The following is a 22,919-nucleotide window of genomic DNA, read 5'->3' on the forward strand; positions in this document are numbered from 1 at the left end:
CATGTCAGAATGGAATCACACACCACGTGGCCTTCTGTGGCGCCTTCCATGGTCATGTCAGAATGGAATCACACATCGCGTGGCCTTCTGTGGCACCTTCCATGGAAATGTCAGAATGGAATCACACACCACATGGCCTTCTGTGTCTGTCGCCTACCACACGGCGGCATGTCCTGGAGCTTCATCCGCGCTGCATCGCGCCTCAGTACTTCATTCCTCCGCAGGGCTCCCAGTCATACTGGCTTCAAGTCTTTTTTTTTTTTAAATAAAGAAAGGACACCTTACTGACGAGGATGAAGAACGCTTCTCCACAGCAACGTTTCTGTTCCCCATCCCCCAATCCCATCCCTGGGGGGAAACGGTCATGAAATCCGCCCTTCACTGTGATTTTAAGTTGGGAATTGCTTGGCAACAGGAGAGTCTTGATTTCCAGCTTCTTCTGGCTGATCAGAAGGTTGGCCAAGCTGGACCCCGCCCCATGATGACCACTGGCCGCAACTGCGTGGTGGCCGCCCCTCTGGGAGGGGTGGGTATGAGTTCTGCAGTCCCCCAGACCCCCCCGGGCCCACACACCATCTGCAACTCCTTTCCAGCCTCTGATTTTGTGACCTCCTGAAGGATTCCGCAGCCCAGGGCTCGGCAAACCCCTTTCCCGTGCCCCATGGCGGGTCTCTGGAGAGGTCTCCTCAATTTGCAGATGAATGAAGAAATAAAGACATCACACAGAGTTTTCTAACATGATCAGAGGTCGGGGTGGGCCCTACTCTGAGAGAATGTCTTCTCTACTTTACCAGCATTAACATGCTCTTTCATGAGACAACTGTAGCAGTCAGTGGCTTAGTCCAGGCGTCTGCAAACCTTTACTTACGGTAAAGGGTCAGATAGTAAATAGTCTCAGCTTTGCAGGCCATACGCTGTCTGTTGCAACTACTCAACTCTGCTGTTGTAGCAGGAAAGCAACCACCTACAAAATGGAAACAAACGAGCTAGTGCGCACACCCAGAAAGCAGCACGAGCATCCGCAAGTGTGTGGGCTCCTTCGCCCTCGCGTCCCACGGGGAGGCGCGGTGGGTTTGCATCCCAGCTGAGGAACACGGGGCTTGGGGCACCTGCCTTTTTATAGCAGGCAGGAAGGTGGCTCACTGTCTGTCCTGGAAGATGACACACCTCGTCCCTCAAGGTGGCTCCCTGCAAACACGCCCTGAGCCATGGTCCAGGTAAAGAGCAGTTCTTGTTGTGGTTGATGCTGACAAGTTGGCTCCGACTCAAGGCGACCCCATGCACGACAGAATGAAATGTTGCCCGGCCCTGCGCCATCTTCGTGACAGTTGGTATGTCTGAGCCCATTGCTGCAGCCACTGTGTCAGTCTGTTTTGTTGAGGGTCTCCCTCTTTTTCGCTGAACCTTTCCTTTACCAAGCGTGATGTCCTTCTCCCTCGACTGGTCCTTCCTGACGCGCAGTTAGAGACTTGCCTTCTCGGCGCGCCCAGTGTATCAGTTGTCTATTGCTGTTGTGACAAATGAACACAAGCATGTTGTTGTCAGGTGCTGTCTGGTCTATTCTGACTCGTAGCAACTCCATGTGACAGAGTAGAACTACCCCGTATGGTTTTCTAGGCTGCAGACTTTTATGAGGAGCCCTAGTGGTGCAATGATTAAGCACTCGGCTGCTAACCGAAAGATTGATTTTTGGAACCCACCGGTAGCTCTGTGGGAGAAAAGACGTGGTGATCTGTTCCCATAGGATTACAGCCTAGGAAACCCTGTGGGGCAGTTCTGCTCTGTTCTATAGGATCACCACCACCACCACCTTTTATGGAAACAGGTCACCAGGTCTTTCTCCTGCAGAGTGGCTGGGTGGATTCGAACCACCAACCTTACAGTAAGCAGCCGAGTGCTTCACCATTGTGCCACCAGGGCCCCTTAACACAAGCACAGTTGCCGAGAACAACACACATTTATTCTCTCACAGTTCTGTAGATCTGAAGGCCAGCTGGGCTCGGCTGGGTTCTCTGCCTAGGCCTCACAAGGGCAAAGTCAAGGTCGGCCGGGCTGAGCTCTTACCGGGAGGCTCTGGGGGAAGTCTGCTTCCAGACTCACTCGGGCTGTGGTCAGAACTCGGTTCCACACAGCTGGAAGAGTGGGGTTCCTGCTTCCTTTCTGGCTGTCGGCCAGGGGGGTCATGCTCAGCTTCTAGAAATTGCCTCCATTCCTTCTCACGTGGCCCCTACGTCTTCAGAGCAACAATGGATCCCTTCTGTGCGTCCCATCACTCTGACTTCTCCTTCCGCCACCCGTGAGACAAATCTCTCCTCTTCTAAGGGCTCACGTGATCACCTTGGGTCCACCTGGATAATCCAGGATAATTTAATGATTTTAAGGTCCACTGAGCAATGGTTGGAGCCCTGGTGGTGCAGTGGTTGAAAAGATCGACTGCTAACTGAAAGGTCGGTGGTTCAAAACCACCAGTGGCTCCACAGGAGAAAGATGTGGATGTGGCAGTCGGCTTCGGTAGAAGTTTACAGTCTTGGAAACCCTATGAGGTTGTTATGAGTCGGAATCCATTCGACAGCAGTGGGTTTGGTTTTTTGGGCACAGCCGTTAAGAGCCCTGGTGGTATAGTGGTTAAATGCTCGGCAGCTAAACGAAAGTCTGGCAGTTGGAACCCACCAGCCGTTCCGCAGGAGAAAAATGTGACAGCTTCCGTCAAGATTAACCAAAAAACCAAACCCGTTGCCGTGGAATTGATGCCGACTCATAGCAACCGTATAGGACAGAGTAGAACTGCCCCATAGGGCTTCCAAGGAGCACCTGGTGGATTCGAACTGCTGACCTTTTAGTTAGCAGCCGTAGCTCTTAACCACTATGCCACCAGGGTTTCCTCTGTAAGGATTACACCCTTGGAAACCATACCGGGCAGTTGTATTCTGTCCTGTAGGGTCTCTATAAGTCGGAATTGACTCGACAGCAGTGGGTTTGGTTTGCTGCAGTTGTTAAGTGCTAGGTTGCTAAGTAAAAAGTCGGCGGTTTGAACCCACCAGCCACTTCCCAGGAGAAAGATGTGGCAGTCTGCTTTTGTAAAGATGACAGCCTTGGAAACCTTGTGGTGCAGTTCTACTCTGTCCTACAGGGTCGCTGCGAGGAGGAATCCACTCGACGGCAATAGGGTGCCCTATAACATAACATAACCACGGCAGTGATATCTCATCGTACTCACAGGTTCCAGGGATTAGGGTGCGGAATCTCAGGAGGGTGCGGTTTTAGAATTTGACCTACCATACCCGGCAAGATGTTCAGGAGTGCAAGAGGCCCACGGAGAATGTGTGGATCATTGAGGGACCAGTATGTGCCTGTCACATGGAAGGCATTCATTCAGTAAGTTCACGTGGTGATTTTGTGGGGTCTCTGGGGTCGCACAGAGCAGGACTCACGATCTGGGTCCCCTTCTTAATAGCTGTGTGACCTTGAGCATGTCACTTCACCTCGTGTAGCTTTATTTTCCCATCTGTGACGGGGGCTCCTACGGAGTCTGGTTCGTAGGGTGTTGTGAAGATGAAATGAGCTTAGCACAGTATCTGCTGTTGTTGTGTTGTTGTTGGGCGCCAGCCAGTCGATTCCGACTCATAGCGACCCCATGTGACAGAGTAGAACTGCCCCATAGGGTTTTCTAGGCTGGAATTTTTATGGGAGTAGATCGCCAGGTCTTTCTCCCTTGGAGCTGCTGGGCAGATTTGGTTTGGATGTAGAGATTGATGAGCCCACACACACACACACAGGAGGTCATGGAAAGTCTTATTACTCACATGACGAGGCTCCTGGAGAGCGGGTCTGCGTGCGCCAGGAAGGGAGACGGGTTTGCACGGTGTCTAGAGGGGGCTGGGGTGAGGTTTGAACTTCCCACTATCACCAGAGGAGAGAGCCCAGACTTCCTTATCAGTTTGCCCAGATGGGGGCTGAGGGGCGGAGTGGGGGGTGGTGAGGCTTAGAAGCTGTCAGCAGTCAAACATCCACAAACAGACTCAGACCCTTGATTCCAAACCCCATTGCCGTCCAGTCGATTCTGACTCATAGCGACCCTATAGGACAGAGTAGAACAGTCCCATAGGGTTTCCAAGGAGTGGCTGGTGGATTTGAACTGCTCACCTCTGGTTTACAGCCAAGCTCTTAACCACTGTGCCACCAGGGCTTCATAAGCCCCTGAAACCAAACCCATTGCTGTTGAGTCAATTCCAACTCATGGCGACCCCATGTGTTACAGAGTAGAACTGTGCTCCGTAGGGTTTTCTTGGCTGTAATCTTTACAGAAGCAGATCACCAGGGCTTTCTGCCATGGCATCGCTGGGTGGGTTTGAACCACTCACTTTTAGGTTAGTAGTGAGTGCAAACCGTTTCCACCACCCAGCTCTTAGTGTGGGCCAATAAGCGTTAGTGACCCTGGGTGGCACACGTGGTTAAGTGCTCAACCACTAACCAAAAGGTTGGTGATTTGAGTCCACCCAGAGGTGCCTGGGAAGAAAGGCCTGGTGATCTGCTTCCAAAAAATCAGCCATTGAAAACCCTATGGAGCACAGTTCTACTCTGACACACGTAGGGTTGCCATGAGTTAAAACTGACTTGATGGTGACTTGTTTTTAAATAAATGTTAGGCATTGTTTTCTCCCTTCCAAGCAGCTGTCCAGCCCCCATTTTCCTAGGAGAGGCACCAGCCAGGCTCCGCTCCAGCACGCACCCCTTCTGCAGGGCACCCCACGGTCAGGCGTCTGGCGGGGCGGCCCTGCTCCCCGGCGCTGTGTCTGCCACACGGTGCGGGTGGCTCCTCCGCCCAGTGTGCCCGGATCAGTGTTCTCGGTGTATACTGGTGGGAAGGGTATAACCCTACGCTAGGAAGCAAGATTCGTTTCCTAATTAAAAGATTATTCCCCACACAGTAAATCAATCCCTTGTATCCACGGGTGCACACGCAGATAACAGTTGCTTACGCTAGTGACTGACTTGTCTGGGGGCACAAGCAGCTCCCTCCGGTGCCTGGAATTCTGACTCTACGGCCCCCAAGAGTCGTCATCTAATTCCATCAAAGCAGAATCGTCACACCCATGCAGAAGGCTGCTTATCAGCCACACAACCATCTCCTGAAACAAGAGCTCAGGCAAACCACCTCAGAAAACCCACTGCCGTGGAGGAGATTCTGACTCATAGCAACTCCGTGGGATAGAGTGGGACTGCCCTATAGGTTTCCAAGGCTGTATTCTCTACACTGGGGCCCTGGTGGCACAGTGGTCAAGCGTTTGGCTGCTAACCAAAAGGCCGACAGATCCAACCCACCAGCCTTGTGTAAGCGGCGCCTTACTGCCAGGGTCGCATCTTATCTTGCCTCTGTTTCTGAGTGATCTGCTTGCTGCAAAGGACGGGACTAACATTTCTGCTGCGTGTCTACATCTGCCCAGCCCTTTCCATCCTGATCCCCATTCAGCCTTACCCCACCTCTGTGAGAGTGGGTTTTGTGTGCCCGCTTCACAGGGAGGAAGGCAGGCCGCACGGACCAGAGGGGAGAGCCAGATGGGGATGCTGGTCTGGTGACTCTGGCCCTGCTCTAACCCTGCCCACTCTGCTGGTCCCCCGTTTGCACTGATTCCAGGGAAGGTATTTCCACCCCTAGGAGGCCCTGCAAAGAGAGCTCTTAAGTGGTGATTTGGGGCTAGAGGGGTCGTGAACTATTTTCTGGCTCTGTCCCCAAACTTAAAATGACCAGCGCCATCTGGGGTGCTGACCCAGCGTTTGTAGTGTTAGGAAAGCGTCTTCCTGCAGGATGTTGCGGGCTGTTTCCCAGGAAGACGGCTCTGCTCCTTGTATTGAAGTTAATGTGGCCGCAGAGGATGCCCTGGGGCCCTGGAGCTCTTCAGAGCTCACAGGAAGTTCTGTGGGCCCTCCTGCAAGTCATGGAGGCAGAGAGAGCTTGATATTTGGAAATAGCATGTATTGCTTATCGATTGTTGTGTGACTGGGGGCAGCGGTCGTTCCGGGGGAGACTTCTCACCTTCCCCGCGGAAGACCAGGGTTCGATACCAGCCAGTGCACCTCATGTGCAGCCACCACCTGTCTGTTACTGGAGGCTTTTGTGTTCCTTTGATGCTGAACAGGTTTCCAACGGAGCTGCCAGACTAAGACAGACTAGGAAGAAAGGCCTGGTGATCTACTGCTGAAAAAGTCAACCAATGAAATTCCTATGGATCACAATCATGATCTTCAGCCGATCATGTGGATGGTGCGGGCCCAGGCAGCATTTTGTCCCACTGTGCGTGGGGTCACCATGAGTCAGGGGCCGACTCCATGGCAGCTAACAACAACTCGGCTGTGTAACAAATTAGCCGCAAACTTAGTGGCTCAAAACGACAACCTTTACGATCTCACAGTGTCTGTGGGTCGGTCATCTGGGCGTGGCCCGGGGTCTCTCCCAGGCTGCTGTCACATAGGGCTCCCCGGGAAGGATCTGTTACCTGGCTCCTTCACGCGACTGTTGGCTGAATTCGGTTTCTCGAGAGCTGTTAGACCGAGGCCTCGGCTTCTCACAAGCTGCTGGCTGGAGGTTTCCCTCAGTTCCCTGCCTCGTGGGCCTCTCCACGACTGTCTCACAACGTGGCAGCTGGCTTCATCAGAGCGAGTGAGCGAGAAAGCCAGAGAGAGGGAGACAAAGGAGAGAGAGAGAGCGTGAGAGTGAGCGAGAGGGAGGAGAGAGGAGAGACGGAGAGAGAGAGGAGAGAAGGGAGAGGTAGGGAGAGAGAGAGAGGAGAAAGAGGAAAGATTGAGAGAGAGAGTGCATGAGAGAGGGAGGGAGAGAGACAGAGAGAGCAGGAGAAAGAGAGCAGGAGAGAGAGAGCAGGAGAGAGAGACAGAGAGAGAGCAGGAGAGACAGAGAGAGAGAGCAGGAGAGAGAGAGCAGGAGAGAGAGACAGAGAGAGAGACAGAGAGAGAGAGCAGGAGAGAGAGACAGAGAGCAGGAGAGAGAGACAGAGAGAGAGCAGGAGAGAGAGACAGAGAGAGAGATAACAGGAGAGAGAGAGTGAACAGGAGAGAGCGCAGGAGAGAGACAGAGAGAGAAGAGGCACGGTGCCTTTTGTAACCTAATCTCGGAAGTGGCACCCCTTCACCTTTGCTGTACTCCATTGGCTAGAGAGTCACCAGGTGCCGCCCAGAGTCAAGGGGAGGGGCCCCACGAGGGTGTGAACACCAGGGGCCGTGGCCATAGGGGACTTCTCAGATGTCACAGCCCAAAGTGAACTGGGGCCATTTTGGAGTCCCAACAAGGCAGGAAGCCCCTAAATCTTCATTTTCAGGTCCGGTTCTGTGGTGGATGCTTGTTTTAGTCATTGTTTTTACCACACAGCATCCACTGCCCCTACTTCTGGTATCCATCTCCAGGTCTCCTTCTGCAGAGACACCTTCCTCCTACTTGACCTGTGTGTCCTGTGCTTATGGCCCACCCACCTCAGGGGTGACGCCAAGGCCTAAGCCAATCAGTGCACTTTGTTCCGTTTCTTGGGCCACAACGATTAGTTCAGGAATGGGCATGGTATCCAGTTAGAGTCAGCGAGGCACACTGAGACTTTTGTAGGGAATCCTGGGAAACAGTCTCTGGGTGGCTCTTCTTCCTACCCAGTACTGAGAGCAAGGAAAGTCAGGAGCTGCTGCAGCCTTCTTGTGACCATGAGGAGTAAGCCTGTCTGAGAATGAAGTTGTAGTGGATATTATAGTGACTCGCCACCGCCTTTTCCCTGCTCACCTTCTGAGTACTCCCAGTGCAATAAGGGAGATAATCCAGTGATTGGTTCAGGAATGGGCACATGATCCGATTCTGGCCAGTGAGACCCCAGGAGGGTTTGCCGGAGATGAGTGGGAGGCCATTCCCTCTGTCTCCTGGCAGAGGTGAACAAGAAGGCACGTAGCCCCGACTGCTGATGGCACCCATCCTATAGCCATGAGGGGACCCAGCCTTAGGGCAATGCTGACACTGGCAGTGGATCAGCTGAGACAGGAAAGAGAAGGAATCTAGACCCTTGATGACGTAGTTAAGTTCCTAAACCAACCATGGAGCTCAGTCTACCTCTGGGCCTCCTCTTCATGACTGAAGAAATGTCCTCATTGCTTAAATGACCCTGAGCCACATTACCTGCAGGTGAAAGCAGCTAGATCGTCCGAACTGAAGGAAAGCAGAGTAGAAAGATGCTGGGTCCTGGTGATATGGTTGGAATCCCTGATCAAGCCGTGCCTGAAGCTACCCCTGAGCTTCTCAGTTACGTGAGTCAGTACATTCTCTTTGTACTTTGGCTAGCTGGGGTTGGGTTTTCTGCTGCTTACCACCAAGAGTCCTGATAGGAGTTCATAACTAATGGCAGATCCAAAAGAACCAGCCCTGCAATATTTTCTGGGATGGCAACATTTTATGTCCAGAATCTCTGATCAATTTCAAAATCGAAAATGCTCCAAAACCCAAGAATATTCTTATTTGTTTGGCACCAAAGATCATTTGGTGGCAAAACCTGAACCAAGGTGATATGTGTTTCCTTGATCTTGTTATTCCATTTAGTGGGGATGTTCTTAAGCTGTGGTACAAAAATATTAATGGATTTAATTTTGTGGGGCTGCCCCAGACCTTGCCAGGGGTTTATATAATATACAGTATATGTACTTTCTAAAGTCTACAAAGATCTAAATCCCCAAACCCATCTGGTCCAGGCCTTGGATAGCCAAGGCCCAGTGTCCACTGGGACGGTTAAGCTCGGGTATGTTTCAATATGTAAGAGACAAGAGCCATGTTTTCTAATAGTTTTATTTTTTAACCAAACAGGTCCCTTTCTTATCATTCAAACATTAAAAAATAAACAAAAGAACAACCTATTGCCATCCGGTCGATTCTGACTCCTTGTGACCCTATAGGACAGAGTAGAACTGCCCCATAGGGTTTCCAAGGCTGTAATATTTGTGGAAGCAGACTGCCACAGCTTTCTCCCAAGGAGCGGCTGGTGGATTTGAACTTCTGACCTTTTGGTTAGCAGCTGTAGCTCTTAACCACTGCACCACCAGGGCTCCTTAATTTAAACATAGACGTTTCCGATCTGTCTTGCACTGAGACGTGCTTGTAACAGAGCCCACTCCGAGCCAAGATATCAGCCCAATTGCATGGTGCAGTGTGTCAGAGTCCACCCGTCCACACGGGGGCCCACCGCAAAGTTCACTGCCGTGATGGATTTCAACATCAGGTGCCGGAGTTCACCAGCCTTGCCTCGACCTTGGAGACGTGGTGGTATTTTACAGTGTGTGGTGACATTTATGGGCCCATTTGGACACCCACAGAGCTTGATTTCCGTAGATTAAACATCAAGTTTGAAACTGTCCAGGGGAATTCCCTCCTCCAGTACTGCTCACTTTGATTCTCACCTGGGGCCACTGACTGGACATTTGTGTCCCATGACAAGCCCTCGAGGGCAGCCCACATTGCTCAGCTCCGAGAGGTCAGACTGTGAGTCACGGGAGCGGTGGCGGCGGGGGATCAGGGCAGCGTAATCGGATCCTTGCAGCAACGCTGCCTCATTTCCTTATGTCTTTTTAAATAAAAGTACATATGTGGTCAGTTGGTGAATAAACCATTGGAGCCAAAAAAAAAGCAAACAAACAAACCCACCAAGTGTGGTTTCCCAGATGCTGGTTAGTTTTAAAAAGTCTAATCATCTATGTATCGACAAGAGCAAAAAGGTTAAAAAAAAAAAAAGAAAGTCCACTCAGAACATACGTCCATAAACTTGGAGGGAGGTTCACTGGAACAAAAGGGAGCAGAAGGCAGGAAATGGTTCTGCAGACACTGAAACGCATCTGTGTGCTCATTGTCAAAGGACCCTGCAGGCCTCCCCCGGGTCTCTTGCCTTTTTGCTCTCCCGAGGACCTGGGGTGAAGCGGATCTAACAAGGGTAGGAAAGTTCCTGGTGGTGCAAAAGATTTGTGCTCAACTACTAACCTAAAGGTTGGTGGTTCCAACCCACCCAGCGGCACTGTGGAAGAAAGACCTGGCCATCCGCTCCCGTAAAGATTACAGCCAAGAAAACCCTATGGAGCAGTTCTACTCTGTCACAAGGGGTTGCCATGAGTCGAAATCGACTTGACGGCAGTGGCTTTGGTGTTTTGTTTTCTTCACAAGGGCGGGAACGTGCCCATTTCCTCCACTGGAACCTGGCTGGCACAGAGGGACAGGGCAGCCTCGAGAACGCAAGTCAGGACTTCTGGTCTCCCTGAGCACTCAGCGGGGCGGGGCAGGGAAGTGGCCTTCTCAGCTCCAGCCTGGCCTCGGCCATGGGTGTATTTGCTGACCCATCTCCCTGAGAGTCAGGGCTGCCCGTTGACGTGGGCCATCCAGTGGAATCCAGAATGACAGCTGCCCACCAGAGTCTCACAAGCGTCAAATCGTCACGTGGGTTTGTTTTGGGGGCACTCAAGAGACCCCAGCTTTTCTGCTGGACTTTTTGCTGCCACACTGTTGTGGGCAGGCAGGCAGCATGGGTGATGACACCCTGATTCATTGGTTATCAAGACCTAGAAGAAAAAGCAGAAGCTGGCCTCGGAAGTTCATCTGGGAGCACAGGTGCGCGCCGCGTGGCAGGCAGTCAGGCGGGAACGGCGTCCTGAGATGGAGACAAGGACTTGCTCTTCTGGCCCCGCTCAGCTGCGGGGGGCAGGAGGGGGGGAGCATCTGTTTACACGAAGGGACGGAGTTGCTTCAAGGGCCTGTGCTGTGCCTGCAGCTGTGACTGGAATGCCAAAACATCGGGATTTAAAAGGGCAGGGTTTGGCCAAGCATCGGTTGTTTAGTCTACACCAGGCCAACATCTGGGTGACGGGAAACATCTTTAGACTTGAACGGGCCACATGACCTGATCTCATCTGACACAGCCTCGGGCAGGACCAATGAGAAACAGATTGTGTGTGTGGAGGGGGAGTTTTCTCAGGGGGGAGGGGGGAGAGGAGGTAGTTGTGTTCCATACCTTGCTCCCCATTTTCTCAGAACCTAAGGAGCCGTGGAAGAGCCCTGGGGGCACAGTGGTTATACACTCGGCTGCTAGTCAAAAGGCAGGTGGTTTGAACCCACCCAATGGCTCCGTGGGAAAAAGACCTGGCGATCTGCACCCGTAAAGATTACCTGTTGCTGTCGAGTTGATTCCGACTCATAGAGACCCTACAGGACAGAGCAGAACTGCCCCGTAGGGTTTCCAAGGCTGTAATCTTTACAGGAGCGCATTGCCAGGTCTTCTCTCCTGCGGAGCAACTGGTGGGTTCAAACCACTGTCCTTTTGGTTAGCAGCCGAGTGCTTAACCACTGCACCTCCAGGGCTCCTCTGTAAAGATTTCAGCCTAGAAAACCCTACGAGGCAGTTCTATTCTGTTACACGGGGTCGCTATGAATCAAAAATCGATTTGACGGTACCCAACAACATTTCCCCATTAAACATGCCTGACTGTGCGGTGGTGACTGGAGTGTCAGCCTTGTGAGTGTGGAATTTCAGGGCGGCAGTGGCACACATGGAGTCCTTGTGTGGTGCACAGGGTGAATGTGCTCGGCTGACTGGAAGGTTGGATGTTGGAGTCCACCCAGAGGCACCTCAGAAGAAAGGCTTGGTGATCTACTTCCAAAAAATCAGCCATTGAAAACCCTGTGGAGCACAGTTCTACTCTGACACTCATGGCGTTGCCATGAGTCGGAGTCAACTCGACGACAACTGGTTATTGGCCCACGTGGCAGGCGCTGGGGCTGGGCGCCAGGGTTCTGTTGAGGAGCTGCGTGTGGAGGGGGTGTGAAGGCTCCCTAAGGGACCGTTTCTCTTGTGTACTGGCTCTTCCAGGCTGTCGGTCCATGAGAAATGAGGCGGTTCCCACTCTGGGGTTCTGGTCGGGCGTGGGGAGACAGAACCATCTTGGTAGCTGGGAGGAGACTTCTGCTGTGTGGCTCCATCCGCAGCCCCCGGGGAGCTGGAAGTGTCTGCAGTCAGCCCCCTGGAGGCACGGAGGCTGCTAGCTCAGACTACTTTCTGGAGTCTTTTGCAGAAAACAAAGTCCCCAAATAAGAGGAGTCCTTCTGCCAGGGGCTTCTGAGATCTGGAGGCTCTGGGACCAGGACTGGCAGGGGATGCTCAGGCTCAGAAGGAACCCTGCCCCCTGGATCTGGCATCCCCAAAATCCTAGAGTCCACTTAGGAGCCTGTCAGAGGATTGAGGCCAGTGTTCATGGTTGGGGGTCGGGGGTGGTGGGTCTCTCACACGGCTCTGAAGATGATAGGATCCTGCATTGAAAGCTCACAGCATACCCACTCAGCCCACATCAGATTGTGAGCAGGAAAGGCTTGGTGGGCCGGCCTGGGCAGTGGGTTCCCGGAAACGCGAAGCCCTTCAGCCCCAGGTGGACTGAACACAGCAAGAACCAGGGGGAATTCATCCACAAACAGCAGCACTTGGCCATCCAAAGCAAGGAAAGAAGGTACCTCCATGGAGGCCAGGTGCCTGGGTGTGGCTGGCTCCACCCACCCCTCCATCCTGCCCACACTGGTCTGGAAAGTCCTCAGATGCTCAGAAACGAAGTACAAACTCGCTTCTACGGTTGCCCACGAACTCTCCACGGTCCTGCTTTTGGGTCCAGTTCAAGGGTCTGAAGGCACGCTGGCTTTTCCATCTGGCCCTTTTTGGCCAGCTGGACACACCCCGCTTGTAGAATTAGCAGAAAAGCCATGGGGCTAGGCAGGACAGAAATAAAGCATGAACCCCGGTACGTGCACTGGTGGACACTGGTGTACTGGGACAGGGTGGCCGGGAGGTTGGCGGGGAGGTTTTCTCAGGGCCCTTGGGAAGCCCCTTTCTTCTGGGAATCTACACTCCAGGGCAAATTGTGGGCTCATTTCTACCTTTAAAGCTATTGACTTACTGCAAATATCCCCGGAAAGGAGAATCAAGAGGAACTAAGTGTCTCATTCCTCCTTAAAAACAAAGACATTTGGATACAGAAATTGCTGGTCAACAGTCAATGTAAAGAGGGATGGTGGTGGGTGATCGGAAGCCCCATTAAAGGGTCTGTTATGGTTAGTTGTCGTTGAGTCGATGCCGACTCATGGTGACCCCATGTGTGCAGAGTAGAACTATGATCCATAGGGTTTTCAAGGCTGTGACCTTTCAGAAGCAGATTGCCAGGTCTGTCTTCCGAGGCACCTCTGGTTTCAGCTAGTAGTCAGGTGCTTAACCATTTGCCCCCCACCCAGGGCCTAGACAAATATTTTTAAAATGAATCACTTACTGTTTTTCAAAAGCTATGCCTAGAAATTCTCAAGCTATCAGAAAAAAATCAGAGGATCTAGCTTTGCCTTATTTCTCTTTAGTCAAGAATGGGTGTTATCACCCAAACGTTCCGGGAGAGGGGCGTGATGAAGTGAAAATGTCTAAAGGGTGTTTTGTGTTCTCTGCAATGTTCCACAAGCAAACAGAGAGGAAGAATGTCTCAGAGACGAGCTCCTTCCCAAGCCTTGAGTCCCCGGCGCACAGTCCGTGGCCCGGGGCTGCCCTCAGTGGATGCCCTGTTTGGGCCAGCCGAGCTCCTTGGCATAGGCCCCCTTGCAGCTACGGATCTCGTAGTCATGTTCCAGGCACTTGTTGAGGCCCGGCCGTCCTGACCTCCAGCCAATGAAGCCCTGGGTGGTCTCTGGGACTGGGGGAGACGGGAGGACCTGGAAAGGAAATACAGGGGCTTTGGTCACAGCTGAGTCCCCAGGTGGTACAGAAGGTTGGAGGTTTGCATCTACTCAGGTGCCTCGGAAGAAAGGCCTGGTGATCTCCTGCCAAGAATCAGCACTGAGAATCCTATGGAGCACAGTTCTACTCTGACACACGTGGGGTTGCCAGGAGTCAGAGTCTTCTCCATGGCACCTGGGTTAGTGACTTTGCACCACAGCAACCCACACATGCCCCAAACTGTAGCTACCACAGGAAGGAAAGGCAGTAGAATTTAATTAAAAACCAAAAAGAAAACAGGATTTTAACGGAAATGCAAAAACAGTGTCATTTGTCAATTCCACGGACAGATTTGAGTTTTTGGAAGACGAGGGTAAATGTTTAGGCAGGTTTCCCCCCTCGATTTAAAATAATCTTCTCTTCTGCTATTCCAAGGTAATTTGAACAGAGACAGCAGTGAGGAATATTTGTTGTAACAGAACCGAGATAAAGAGGTTTAATTTGCTTTGGGTTACAAGTCTACCCTCTGCTAAAGGGATTTTTGAGGTGGGTGGGGAGAGGAAGGCTCTGGGTGGGTCGGTTGCCACTGGTGGACGAAGCCCTTTAACAGATATTCTTGATGAAGAATTAATCTCCCAGAGGCCACCTGCAAGGGAGGTCGCCGTGAACACCAGAGGAGCCAAAGTTGCCTCAAGTCAGCTACAGAATCGAGCCCTGGTGGTGCAGTGGTTAAGAGCTCGGCCGCTAACCCAAATGGCTGACAGTTTGAATTCACCAGCTGCTCTTTGGAAACCCCATGGGGCAGCTCTGCTCTGTCCTGTAAGGTCACTATTAGTTGGAATTGACTTGACGGCAGCGGGTTTGGTTTTTTTGGTTTGGTATAACGATTAAGTGCTCTGCTGCTAACTGAAAGGTTGGTGGTTCAAACCTACCCACAAGCTCCACGGGAGAAAAGACCTGGTGATCCAGAGCCCTAGAGTTTTGGAGGCACCGATCCATGTCCACAGCTGACCGGGCTGTCAGGGGGGGATGCCGTCCAATTCCACTCCTCTCTGGGGTAGCCCAGTCACTTTTGTCCCCCAACTCCTGCCCACTTGTCACCCGCAACCAGAGAAATCTTGAAACGGGCAATGCTCACCCCGTCACAGCCCTGCTCCCTGCTCTCCTGTGACATCCGGCTGTCTCAGACCCAAACCCCAGCCCCCTCTTCTGGCTCCTGTGGTCCAGTGGGATCTGGCTCCTGCCCACTTCTCCATCCACATCCCCAACCTCCCTACCCTCACCCCAGCTCACTAAGCTCCAGCCACCTTGCCATCCATTGCTGCTCCTGAATGGTGCCAACTTTGCTCTGCCTCAGGGTTTTTGCATATGCTGTTCCTTCTGCCAGGAACACTCTTCCCAGTGCTGGCTGCTTGTCATCCTGACCCCCATCATCCATGATCCTTTAACATGTTGCCTGCCTGTTTCCTTCATGGCATCTAGCACAGTGTAGACATAGCTTGTTGATTTTCTTGTTTGCTATTGGTCTCTGGACCCCAGACACGTGGACTGGGGTCTGGTCTTCTTGTTCATGACTGTTTCCCCAACGAGGCACCTGCACCAATAACAGCCAACAGTCTTCAGCACCCTCTCAAAATGTGGGGCACTGTTCTAAGTCTTTCACAGCACTCCCTGACGTAAGTGCGTGCATTAACCCCATTGTACAAGGGAGGAAATGGGGCCCAGAGAGGTCAAGCAACTTGTCCATGGCCACAAAGGAGGTGAGCGGCAGAGCAGGACTTGGACCTCACCATCTGACTTCAGAGCCCTGGGGCTCTTTCCCGCCACGCTTCACTGCCACCCCTCATAGGTGTTAGCTAATGAATGGCCTGCACCTCTCCTCTCTTTGCCTTTCTTCTGCCTCTTTCTGCAGAGCTTAAGGCACAGACTTGCATGTAGAGATGTGTAGCCTGACGTGTCCCATGTCTGGGCTTGGAAAAGGGCATGGAAATTGGACTCCGTGTGAACTGGGCTACTGTGTTCTTACCTCAGGCAGGTGGCCTCCTACATCTGGCGCAGGCACGATTTCCATAGGGGCTCATTTCTTACTTATGAAAATAAGTACTTAACAAATGATTTTGCGAACCTTGATGTATTTCTCCACTGGGGTCACGGGCCGGATGTGGAAACGCTCAGGTAACTCGATTTTGGGCTTTGGGATGGGGGGCTCTTCTCCTTCACACTCGAGCAACTGAAACAGAATCCCCAGAGATGAAAATTTCAGGCAGAGCCAGGCAGGGCGCCATATTTTATGAAGGCAAAAGCGAGACTCAGAGATGTTAACTGGCTGGTCCCAATGACACCATTAGAAAGGAATCCACCCATCCATCCATCCATCCATCCATCCATCCATCCATCCATCCATCCATCCACTCACCTATTTACCCATTTACTCACCCATTTACCCATCCACCCATCCATCCATCCACCCATCCACTCACCTATTTACCCATTCACTCACCCATTTACCCTTCCACCCATCCATCCATCCACCCACCCACCACCCATCGATCGATCCATCCATCCATCCATCCATCCATCCATCCACTCACCTATTCATCTCTTCACTCACCCATTTACCCATCCACCCATCCATCCCTGCTGCCATCGAGTCAACCTCAACTCATGGCAACACCAGGTGTGTCAGAGTAGAACTGTGTTCCACAGGGTTTTCAGTGGCTGATTTTCCATAAGTAGGTTGCCAGGCCTTTCTTACAAGGTGCCTCTGGGTGGACTCAAACCTCCAGCCTTTTGTAGCAGCCGAGTGCATTAACTGTTTGCACCACCCAGAGGCTCCTAGAAAGGAGTAGACTGGGGATTTTACTGCTGACATTGACAGCTACACCCACGGCTGCTCATTGCTGCTGCTGATTCACATCCTCCTTGTGGTTATCTGAGGAAACTTCACAGGTTATGGGCTCGAATGAAACTATGCCAGCGAGTTCCAGGACCAACTTTTAAAATATCACAGGAGAACCCCCTCCTTCTTTTTATATTTTAAAGCAATTTTGAACTCTTTGAAAACCCTATTTAATTACATATAAAGAATGTTAATATAGACTCCTTTATGCATATTATATTAATAAAGACTCATTTTATGCATAAAATTTCAAATTGCGTAGCTCCCTAAGAATTTCTGTAGGAAACTCATTAAGAATGGCATAATTTCAAAGCTGCTGGGGTGGGGTGAATTATAAGTGGGGTTTGTGCTGCCTCGAATCATGAACGTTTTACATTATGTGGTTCTGAATCCTGCACCCCCCCCAAAGAAATGGGGCTTCCAAGAAATGGGGTTTCCTTGTGTTGGGTCCTGGAAATAGCTTAAAGGTTGCAAACTGGTGGCCCACCCCACCACCGAGCTCTACACAAGCATTTTGTTTGCTGGTACAGTGTTTTGTAAATCTGAGTTGCCATTTGTTACGGACTTGATGTGTCCCCTAAAAATATGTGTTGTAAATCCTAACCCCTATACCTGTGGGAAGGAACTCTGGTGGCACCAGGGTTATGTGCTCGGCTGCTAACCGAAAGATTGGCAGTTCGAACCCATTAGCGACTCCACGGGAGAAAGACTTGGCCATCTGCTCGCGTAAAGATTACAGCCTAGGAAACCCTGTGGAGCAGTTCTGCTCTGTCACGTGGGGTCACTATGAGTAGGAATTGACTTGACAGCACCCAGCAACAACAGCATACCTATGGATGTGATCTCATTTGGGAATAAGATTTTCTTTGTTATGTTAATGACGCCATATCAGTGCAGGCTGTCTTAAGCCAATTACTTTTGAGATATAAAAGCAGATTACCCAAAGGAGCAGGCAAGCACAGATGGGGGAAGACAGATACCACGCCACACGGATATTGCCAAGGAACCGAGGAACAGAAACTGACAAGAGGCAAGGCCCTTCCCCCAGAGCCGCAGAGAGAGAAAGCCTTCCCCTGGAGCTGGCGATCTGAATTTGGACTTCCAGCCTCCCAAATTGTGAGAAAATAAATTTGTTTGTTTAAAGTCATCCACTTGTGGTACTTCGGTTACAGCAGCACTAATAAACTAAGACACCACTGTAAACGCCAAATGCAGGAGAGTTCGTCTGAACACCTGGGTTTCTGCGCTCTCTTGGCCAATTGGAACACGTGGTTGGCATCCTACAAGACAACACTTAGCTGCGCTAATGGTGGCTGCCTCTTTGGACAGGACCAGTGGTCTCTTTGTATCCCCATCACTCCCTATTGATTATGCTTGGCCCCTTCTCCTGTTTCTGTCACCTGTCTGGTCCTTGTATGCTTCAGGACTTGTGGTCCCTGGTTTAGGGAATGCCAAGAGTATATTGCCAGTAATTCCTAACATACGCATCTGGCCTCCCAGCCTGACTAGGCTTCCATGCAGAGCTTTGAACCGGTTGGAACTGGTTCAGTTATGGCCGATGGAACAAAATTGGAACAGATTTTGGGAACACTTGATCTGGAACCATAACCAGAATGGGAAAAATTACGGGTTGAAGCCCTGGAATGGGAGACTCGGAAGAGGCATAGTGAGCCCTTCAGGAACCTGATACATGAGATTGGATTATTGCCAGGACTGAGGAGAGCAGCACACATTCAAAGTGGAATAGTTGGCCACCATCTTTAAGCAGGGCACCACTGCTTCTGACTCTGCAAAATCCGACGGGCAAGAGATTTGGTTGCTATGCAACACGTACGCTGCCCTTGTTTTCTAAGAGAGAGATTAAGTTTCTAGCAGGGCTTCAACCTGTAATTTTTCCCATTCCGGTTATGGTTCCAGTTCACCCAAATTTATAAAATTTGAGTCTGTTCTGGTGTTGCTTCCTTGGCCATGACTGAACCAGGAAGAACCAGTTTGAAGCCCTGCTTCCACGTGCCTTCTCATCCCACATGAACCTCAGAACCACTCAACGAGGCCTGCCTTTATTAGCCGTGGACCTCTGCACTTCTTTGAGCTCAATCTCCTAATCTGTAAAATCAGCATAAAACAGCACCCACCTCTCTGCACAGGGTGCTGTTGAGAGTTTCAGTGAGATGGTCTGGATGAAGCACTAGAGCATACCTGGTACGTTTTGGGAGCTCAGTGAATCCATGGGAGGAAGTACTCTCCTGGTTCAGATTTAGCCATCTTCACCGACAATGCACTAAGATTTTATTCTCAGGAGTTTCCGGGTGGTGCAAATGGTGAATGTGCTCTGCCGCTAGCTGAAAGGTTGGAGGTTCAAGTCCACTCAGAAGTCCACTAAGAAGAAAGGCCTGACAATCTACTTCCAAAAAATCAGCTACTGAAAACCGTAAGGAGCATAGTTCTACTCTGGCACACATGGGCTCAGCATGAGTCAGAATCGACTACTTGATAGCATCTGGTAAAAATCTTATTCTTACAAATTATCTACTTCATAACTGTTTATTCTTCCAAGTGATTGATTTATAACCTACGGGCTCATAAAATGTATATTTACCTCCTGGAGGGGGGTGGTTAAAAATCCCCAGTTCTGGGCCCAGTTTTTCCGCGCTTCGGTTTCAGCCTTCAAGCGGCATTTCCTGAAAAAGAAAGTTTCTAAGAGCCAGACAATCTTTGAAAAGGATTAAAGGAGCAAACCCTGAAAGGTCCACTGGGGAAACCTCCTTCGAACACACAGACTGAGTAATGACTCTTTGAGGGGCGGTACTCGGCACTAGAGGACATGTCCCTGTCACTGATGAACCCACACGATTGTGGGGAGACCCGTGTCTAAAGAACCAGGGGTGCTGGCTAAATACGTCATTGGAGGAAGACACTGGGGGCAGAGAGGACTGGGGCTGACTCCACCTGAGGGGACTTCTAGGTATTCGACTCTCTTACTCTGGAGGCCCTGTGACTCACAGTAGTGGGCACATATTAAATAATTACACAGGTGTATACTAAATCTCCTTGTGCTCAAGACCAGGGCTAGGGTGAGGCAAGTAGGCACCTAGGGTGCAAAATTTGAGGGAGCACTCATTCTCGAGATCATGCAAGTGGCGATTCTGCATGTGCAGGATGCTGAGATCCCGCACCTCCTTAAATTTTGAGCCCCAGGTACCTCACTTGCCTCACCCTGCTCCTGGCCATGCTTGTGCTCCACATCAAATACAATTTATATATACCTACAAGCTGGGAGCCCGAGAGCGGTGCAAATGGTGAACACGCTCGGCTGCTAACCGGAAGGTTGGAGGTTCCAATTCATCCAGAGGCACCTTGGAAGAAAGGCCTGGCAACTGACTTCTGAAAAATCAGTCATTGAAAACCCCATGGAGCACAGTTCTACTCTGCCACACATGGGGTCTTCATGAGTTGGGGCCCAGCTGAGCGGGGGCATAGCTGAAGAGCTGGCATGTCATATTTTGCAAACATCTAATTAAACATTTATTCATTTTGATTTTTCAAGTTTCTTTTCCTGTTTTGGAATCAATGTCTGCACACACACACACACACACACACACACACACACACACACACACACACACACACACACACACACACACACCCCATGTCTCTAAAGTTTTAGAGGCTTTTGCAAGCTCTTTAACCAGGGCACTGAGCATCTAAGGCAGAGTCCATTTCCAGTGGGAGTATAACATGAGCCACAAATATGAGCCACGTAGGCAATTTTAAGTTTTCTAGTAGCCACATTAAAAAAAAAAAAAAAGAAAAAAGCAACAGGAAACTTATTAATTTTAAACATGTGGGGGTTTTTGGTACAGTCTTTGAAATCTGGTGTGTATTTTACCCTTACAGTTCATCTCAGTTTGGTCCAGTCATATTTTAAGTGCTCAGTAGCCACTCTGCACTTTGGAAAGCACAATCTCAGGTCTTAAGTAGCCCTGTACACAGAAGAGGGGCCATCTGATTTGGATCTTGAAGGATGAATAGGAGTTTGGTAAAGAAGAGAGGGAAGAGCATTCCAGGCAGAGGGAACAGACCCTGTATGATAATATTTTCTAATGGAGGTTCTTGGATAAAGATTTTTTAAAAAATTAGTAGTGTATATTTTATGGCAAATGATTGCTGGTTTTCCATTTATGAGTGATATAAAATTTCTCATAAAAATACATTTAAGTGATACAAAGCCAATTTAAAGAAAAATATTAAGTGACTATTAAAGGTTTTATAAGGAAATGGTAAAGATCATAAAGATGGCAAATATAGGATAACTGAAGTTTAGGAGGTAAGTGATTATGTTTTGTTATTCCTAAACTTTATCCATTTGCATCTAAATTAGCAAACTGCTATATTAGCAACTTGCTATATTGGCTAAAACTTCAAAGAGATGGAATAATATTTTAGCAATCTGATAGAATGCCAATTAAAAATATCCATTACAAATGTCTGCTGAACACAACAAATCTTTTAGAAAATGCACCTATTTTTAAGTTAAATTCTCTTATTACTAAAAAAAACAAAAACAAAACAGGAAGATAAAACAATGTAAAGCACACAGGTATCTCTCATTTAAATGGGACAAATATTAAGAAATTTTGTTTCTTCTTTTTAATTCAGCAAATCTTAAAATTAAGAACACATTAGTAGGCCCTCAACAAGCAAATATTTGCGTCTTGTTGTAAAGCCACCAGCCACAGGTTTCAGACCTCGTGGTGGGCCTAGGAGAAGGGGCAAAGCTTGCCCATTGCCTGGTGTCCCTAACTGGGTCCCTCTTCCTCAAGGCCCCTGGCCACGTCCACGCGCTTGGTGGGGACCCCGAGGCCGCCAGGTGTGCACAGGTGGGGCTGGCCCAGCCCACCTAGGGACCAAATGTCGCGCGGGATGCCGCGTTACCAGATCTCATCCTGAGCCACAAGGTTCATGCGCTCCGCTGCAGCGGTGCTGATCGGCTTCTGGGCCATGAGGCCTCGGGTCTGGGTCCACCTGGCACGCGCAGGCCCTGAGCTCAGCGTCTCGCGTTGCCCAGGAGACCGGTTGCCAGGCAACGGGGGACGCGGAGGCGGAGGCGGCGCCGCACCTGGCGGGGGCGGGGTCGCTGGGCTCTAGGGAGCGGAGCGCGTCGTGGAGGCCCTGCCAGCCTTTACACCTTCTGAGCCCTTCGACCACCTTCATGCCTACCTACCTGCCCTCCTCCTCTGCGGGAAACCTTAGGGAGACCTCAAGACCTAATTCCTTCCCCCTCTTTTAAAATGCAAACGTTTAGGGGAATTATACATGCGGACGAACGTACATATCCTAGGCGTACAACTTAAAATGATGTCAGCGCGCGCACCCCTGTAACCGCCACCTAGATTACGGCCCCCCAGCTCTCCTTCCAGTCACTCGTCTCCCCTCCTGCTCGTGCCGACTGCCCTTGGCAGAGATTAGTTTCATCACCATTTGAGCGTTGTGTAAATGGAAAGATCCAGAACGTTTTCTTTTGTGCCTGGCGTTTTTCTGCCCTCGGTTATGTTTCGAGGTTTGCCCATAGGGGTTCGTTTCCCTTCGTGAAGAGTATTCCATCCTGCTGATGGTGGACGTTGGGTTCGAGTCTTTGGCCCTAGTGCTGCTATGAATATCACGTTCATGTCTTTGGGAGAATATATGTATGCGTTTCTGTGGGCACCTACTCTTTACAACAACTCCTAAACGAAGTTCAAGGAGCCCTGGTGGTGGTGCAAAGGCTAAGCGTTGGGCTGCTAACTGAAAGGTCGACAGTTCGAATCCACCCAAGGGCTCTGCAGGAGAAAGACGGCAAAGATTACAGCCTAGGAACCCTAGGGGGCGGTTCTACTCTATCACATTGTGTCGCTGGGAGTTGGAATCAACGTGACGGCACACAACAACAAAATGAAGTTCACAGATAAAATCCCCTCCAGACCCCAATGCCACATTCTCTCCGTTCACCCCAGTCAGCAACAATCCCCCGATCACTGGGGTTCAGTCGGTGTTTGTTGACAGGCTCTCTGACGGCCCCACAGGCTTCCACTCCACCATGTTGCCATAGGCCTGGGACTGAAAGTACCTCTAAGAGACAGCAGAGTAGATGACTGAGCAGGGTAGGGGAACATTGTGGGCTGAGCAGCCCTGGAACACGTGGGTGTCAGAGCCTGATGGGGCTGAGGGAGGAGGCAGGTGTCTCAGCAGGTCACCTCTGGAGAAGTGCCCAGGCCCCCCAGGGGAGGGGA

The 22,919-nt window shown here is 50.7% G+C and overlaps 1 protein-coding gene across 1 annotated transcript; it reads right to left on the reverse strand.

The window, feature by feature from the left end:
- Window positions 1-13,585: 13,585 nt before the first annotated feature.
- On the reverse strand, window positions 13,586-21,653 carry CIMIP1 (ciliary microtubule inner protein 1). Its single transcript, XM_004370210.1, has 4 exons — window positions 21,586-21,653; window positions 19,250-19,331; window positions 15,877-15,981; window positions 13,586-13,747 (listed from the first exon to the last, which is right to left on the reverse strand). Exons 1-4 carry the CDS (start codon window positions 21,651-21,653, stop codon window positions 13,586-13,588), a joined length of 417 nt encoding a protein of 138 aa, XP_004370267.1.
- Window positions 21,654-22,919: the final 1,266 nt, after the last annotated feature.

Source organism: Trichechus manatus, unplaced genomic scaffold (genome assembly GCF_000243295.1).
Source record: "Trichechus manatus latirostris isolate Lorelei unplaced genomic scaffold, TriManLat1.0 scaffold00008, whole genome shotgun sequence".
Taxonomy (NCBI): Eukaryota; Metazoa; Chordata; class Mammalia; order Sirenia; family Trichechidae; genus Trichechus; species Trichechus manatus.

What these genes read in the sequence shown, in the direction of transcription:
- CIMIP1 (XM_004370210.1), bottom strand. Translation starts at nt 21,653, where the DNA reads ATGGCCCAGAAGCCGATCAGCACCGCTGCAGCGGAGCGCATGAACCTT. An exon ending in TAACCACCCCCCTCCAGGAG is followed by an intron (nt 15,982 to 19,249) that starts GTAAATATACAT and finishes ATTCTGTTTCAG; the next exon opens with TTGCTCGAGTGTGAAGGAGA. An exon ending in CAGTGGAGAAATACATCAAG is followed by an intron (nt 13,748 to 15,876) that starts GTTCGCAAAATC and finishes TTTCCTTTCCAG; the next exon opens with GTCCTCCCGTCTCCCCCAGT.